Source organism: Mandrillus leucophaeus, unplaced genomic scaffold (assembly GCF_000951045.1).
Source record: "Mandrillus leucophaeus isolate KB7577 unplaced genomic scaffold, Mleu.le_1.0 Scaffold43, whole genome shotgun sequence".
NCBI classification, from domain to species: Eukaryota; Metazoa; Chordata; class Mammalia; order Primates; family Cercopithecidae; genus Mandrillus; species Mandrillus leucophaeus.
This window is the reverse complement of record NW_012104587.1, coordinates 3,721,267-3,726,137: the sequence shown is the minus strand read 5'-3', so window position 1 is coordinate 3,726,137 and position 4,871 is coordinate 3,721,267. Positions and strand designations below refer to the sequence as shown.

The 4,871-nt window shown below is 55.3% G+C and overlaps 1 protein-coding gene across 1 annotated transcript in view; it reads left to right on the top strand.

Annotated features, from left to right (window-relative positions):
* MAP4K2 (mitogen-activated protein kinase kinase kinase kinase 2) overlaps positions 1-4,871 on the top strand; it is a 19,176-nt gene that overhangs the window by 12,121 nt on the left and 2,184 nt on the right. Inside the window, exons 25-27 of the mRNA XM_011993592.1 lie at positions 3,324-3,382; positions 3,471-3,574; positions 3,660-3,837. Of these exons, the coding sequence (XP_011848982.1) occupies positions 3,324-3,382; positions 3,471-3,574; positions 3,660-3,837 (341 nt within the window). The remainder of the gene's footprint in view (positions 1-3,323; positions 3,383-3,470; positions 3,575-3,659; positions 3,838-4,871) is intronic.

Below are 4,871 nucleotides of genomic sequence, written 5' to 3'. Positions count from 1 at the left end.
CCACCACACCCAACTAATTTCTGTATTTTTAGTAGAGACGGGGTTTCACCATGTTGGCCAGGGTAGTCTCAAACTCGTGACCTCAAGTGATCTGCCTGCCTCAGCCTCCCAAAGTGCTGGGATTACAGGGTTGAGCCACCGCGCCCGGCTGGGATTCTTTCTCTTGTAGGTGATGCAAGTCACTAGCTTAAGCACAAAAGAGAATTTAACAACTCATGGAACTGAAAATCCAGGATCAGGGTTTGCTTCAGGCTCAGCCGTGTCCAGGCTTCGGTGGCACCACAGGCTCCCATCTGCGTTTCCTGGCTCTGTTTTTCTCTTGTCTTCATTTTCACCGCAAACTATGGTCTTCAACAGGGGCATCAGGAAAGGCCTTGCTGAAAAAGTGTTGGTTGAGCAAAGACTTAGAGGAGGTGATGGCACAAGCGCTGTGGATACCTGCGGAAGGGTATCCTAGGCTGAGGGGACGGCCAGGGCAAAGGTCTGGTGGCAGGAGTGGGCCTGGCCTGTTAGAGGAACAACAAGGAAGTCATTGTGGCCAGAATGAGGGAGAGGGAGATGATCAGGGAGGGCCTCGTGGCCACAGTGCAGCCTTTGGCTTGACTCAGAGCAGCCTGGGGGCCACTATGGAGGAGTGACATGGATTGAGATCATCTTCAGGAGCTCACTCAAACTGCTGTGTTGAGAACAGAGCAAAGGGGGTGAGGGTGGAAGCTGGAGTCCCGTCAGGAGGCTGCAGGAGGTGGTGGTAGCTTGTGCCAGGGTAGCAGTGATGGGGGTGAAAAATTGATCAGAGGCCAGGCATGGTGGTTCACACCTGTAATCTCAGCACTTTGGGAGGCCAAAGCAAGCAGATCACTTGAGCCCAGGAGTTTGAGACCAGCCTGGCAACATAGGGACCCCCCAGTCTTTACAAAAAATACAAAAATTAGTCAGGTGTGGTGGCATGCCTATGGTCCCAGCTACTCGGAAGGCTGAGGTGGGAGGATCCCTTGAGCCTGGGAGGCAGAGGTTGCAGTGAGCCAAGATTGCACCATTGCCCTCCAGCCTGGGTGATGGAGCTAGATCCTATCTCAGGAAAAAAAAAAAAAGAGAGTCCGGGCATGGTGGCTCACGCCTGTAATCTCAGCACTTTGGGAGACTGAGGTGGGTGGATCATCTGAGGTCAGGAGTTCAAGACCAGCCTGACCAACATAGTGAAACCCCATTTTTACTAAAAATACAAAAATTAGCCAGGCGTGGTGGCGGGTGCCTGTAATCCCAGCTACTCAGGAGGCTGAGACAGGAGAACTGCTTGAACCCAGGAGATGGAGGTTGCAGTGAGCCAAGATCGTGTCACTGCACTCCAGCTTGGGCAACAGAGCAAGACTCCATCTCAAAAAAAGAAAAACAGAAGAGAAAAACAGTCAGATTCTGATTCTCTTTTGAAAGTTGAGCCAGTAGGATTTCCTGATGAAAGAGAAAGAGGAGTCAAGGGTGGTTCCAAGGTTTTTGGCCTGGGTATCAGGAAGGATAGAGCTGTCATCAGTTCAAGGTGGGGCAGTTTCAAGGGGAGCTGAATTCAATTTTGTTGCATGAAGATGCCTATTAGATGTGCAAGTGGGACCTGTGTAAGTCTATGGCGGGGTGGGGCTGGGCTCTGAAGGGAGGGGCCCTGGGCTACGGGCCCCGCCATTGTCATGACCAGGTGGGTGGTGTGGGAAGCAGTGGACCAGGTGCAGAGGGTAGGGAAGGCCAGGCCAGGCCAGTGGCTGCAACAGCTGGGGAGCTTGGGAGGGCCCTTCCTGCAACGTGCTCACTCCAGGACCACATCTGGAGCCCTGTGGCCTTGGGGCTTCCTGAGCTCAGTCTCCAAGTGAGCCTCTGCTTTGACCCAGGACCTACAGGATACAGGCGCATCAGAGCCCCAACAGGTCACAGGCAGCTTTGAGCCTGTGTTCAGGAAATGGCAGAGGCACAGTGAGCATTTTGAATGCAAAGAACAGAGAACTGGAGTTGTTTGGAGAAAAAACAAATACAAAATATATGCCTTTGTCCCATCCAAAGACCAGATGGGAAGGAGAGTGGGAGGAGTGTGGGGAGAGGGAGGGACGAGGACCAGGGACAGGGAGAGACAGATATTAGTTTCCTCCATGTCCTGGCAGAGGGTACAAACAGGACCCAGGCCGCTGGGTGGAGGTGGCAGGGCTGGCGACAGGAAGCCCCATTCCCCAGAGGAAGAAACAGGCTCAGAGGGTCCCCTGGAGGGTTAGGGGACACCCAGTGGCCAAGGCAAGGGCCCCTCTGATGACTGTCCCTCACTGCTTCTTCCCTGATAGCAAGGCAAGCCACCCCCTGGCCCCACAGGGCTGTTGCCTCAGCTGGAGAAGCAGAGGGCCATTTGCCTTTTGAAGTTTATTCACTGCCCCGGGCCTGTTTTCCCATCTGTGAAATGGGCCGTGGGCGCCCTGTGTAACCTGGTGGGGCTGGAGCCTGCATGCTCCCCGGCCCCTCCACGCTCTCATTTCTTCATTCATTTCATTTCTTTTTTTTTTTTTTTTGAGACAGTTTCGCTCTTGTTGCCTGGGCTAGAGTCCAATGGCACGATCTCGGCTCACTGCAACTTCCGCCTCCTAGGTTCAAGTGATTCTCCTACTTAGGCTCCCAAGTAGCTGGGATTACAGGCATGCGCCACCACGCCTGGCTAATTTTGTATTTTTAGTAGAGACGGGGTTTCTCCATGTTGGTCAGGCTGGTCTCTAACTCCCAACCTCAGGTGATCTGCCCATCTCGCCCTCCTGAAGTGCTGGGATTACAGGCGTGAGCCACTGCGCCCGGCATTTCTTTATTTATACCTTGCCTTTACCTGACAAGGATTTTCAGTGACTCAAAATAGGTGGAAAGTCCTAATATGTGATGACAGGAGCTGGCCCTCTGTGAGCACACACGATTCCCAGCACTGCCGAGAGCACCTCCTCTGTATTAACTCATGAAGCCTTCACTGTGACCCTCCAGGGTGGGCCCCACCATTATCTCCAATCTACAGATGACGAAACAGGCATGGAGAGGTTAAGTGGCTTGCCCGAAGTCACACGGAGCTAGAAGCAATTCTGAGACCCAAAGCCCTGGCCTGGATGGAGACACTCCATCCTGGCCGCAGGCCCGGAAGACTGGCTTCATGTCTTCTGCCCTTCCCAGCTGTTCTTGGGACAGGTTACTTTGTGTCTCTAAGTCTCAGTCTTACTTGTAAAGAGGGAAGATGATAGTGCCTGCCTCATAGCGCTCTGCAGGGGCTTGCCCATGGATGGCATCTCGGACACAGGCCCTGGTTGTCACCCCTACAGGCGCTTTGCTCTCTCCACCAAGATTCCTGACACCAAAGGCTGCTTGCAGTGTCGTGTGGGTAAGAAGTGGGCTCGGTGGGGTGGGGTGGGGCCTGGTGGGGGGCAGTGCAGGCCTAGCCCGGTGCCCACTGCCTGCTCCCCTGCCAGTGCGGAACCCCTACACGGGTGCCACCTTCCTGCTGGCCGCCCTGCCCACCAGCCTGCTCCTGCTGCAGTGGTACGAGCCGCTGCAGAAGTTCCTGCTGCTGAAGGTGAGGGGCGGTGGGGGGAGGCCCAGGGTACCCTCAGAGTTCTGGGGGGAGAAATGGAGACCTGAGCATCCCTGCTGCCCCCTAGAACTTCTCCAGCCCCCTGCCCAGCCCAGCTGGGATGCTGGAGCCGCTGGTGCTGGATGGGAAGGAGTTGCCGCAGGTGTGTGTGGGGGCCGAGGGGCCTGAGGGGCCTGGCTGCCGCGTCCTGTTCCATGTCCTGCCCCTGGAGGCTGGCCTGACGCCTGACATCCTCATCCCACCTGGTGAGCAGAAGGGCCAGGCTGCTGGGGGTGGGTGTGTGTGCATGAGAGACCGAGGGAGGCAGGCAGGGAGGGAGGGCTGAGGCTCCCAAACTAGGCTCCCCACAGCCAGTGGCTCCACAGAGACCTTGAGGGCTGCCATATGGGGTCTGGGGCCCACAGCCTCCCTTCAGCGAGCCTCTCCTGGGCTTCCATAAAAGGGTTCATTAGACCAAAGGGCTTGGCAGCTAAGAAAATCCTGGCCAGGCCGGGCATGGTGGCTCACGCCTGTAATCCCAGTGTTTTGGGAGGCCAAGGAGTGGGGCGGGGCTTGAGCTCATGAGTTTGAGACCAGCCTGGACAAGGGTGAGACCCTGACTCTACAAAAAAAACTAGCTTTGGCATGTTGGTGCACACCTGTGGCCCCAGCTACTTGGGCTGAGGTGGAAGGATCACTTGAGCCTGGGAGGCAGAGGTGGCTGTGAGCCATGTTCGCGCCACTGCACTCCAGCCTGGGTGACAGAGTGAGACCCTGTCTCAAAACAAAACAAAACAAAACAAAAAACAGTCAACATTGCTCCGGGCTGCAGGAACGGGGCAGATCTGGCAAGGCAGGGCCTAGAGGCCCCATTCTGAGCCAGGAAGCAGGATTCCCGGTGTTGTGGTAGCTCGGGGTGATAGTGAGCAATGATGGGAAGGGAGAAGGGAGGGCGCACGTGGTTAAGGCACCTGGTGCCAGGCCCTGAGCCAGGAGTCTCACACACAGGATTTTATTCTTTATTTATTCTATTTTATTTTATTTATTTATTTTTTATTTATTTTTTTTGAGACGGAGTCTCGCTCTGTCGCCCAGGCTGGAGTGCAGTGGCCAGATCTCAGCTCACTGCAAGCTCCGCCTCCCGGGTTTACGTCATTCTCCTGCCTCAGCCTCCCGAGTAGCTGGGAAGATGTGTATAAGAGACAAGTGCAGCCTTTGGCTTGACTCAGAGCAGCCTGGGGGCCACTATGGAGGAGTGACATGGATTGAGATCATCTTCAGGAGCTCACTCAAACTGCTG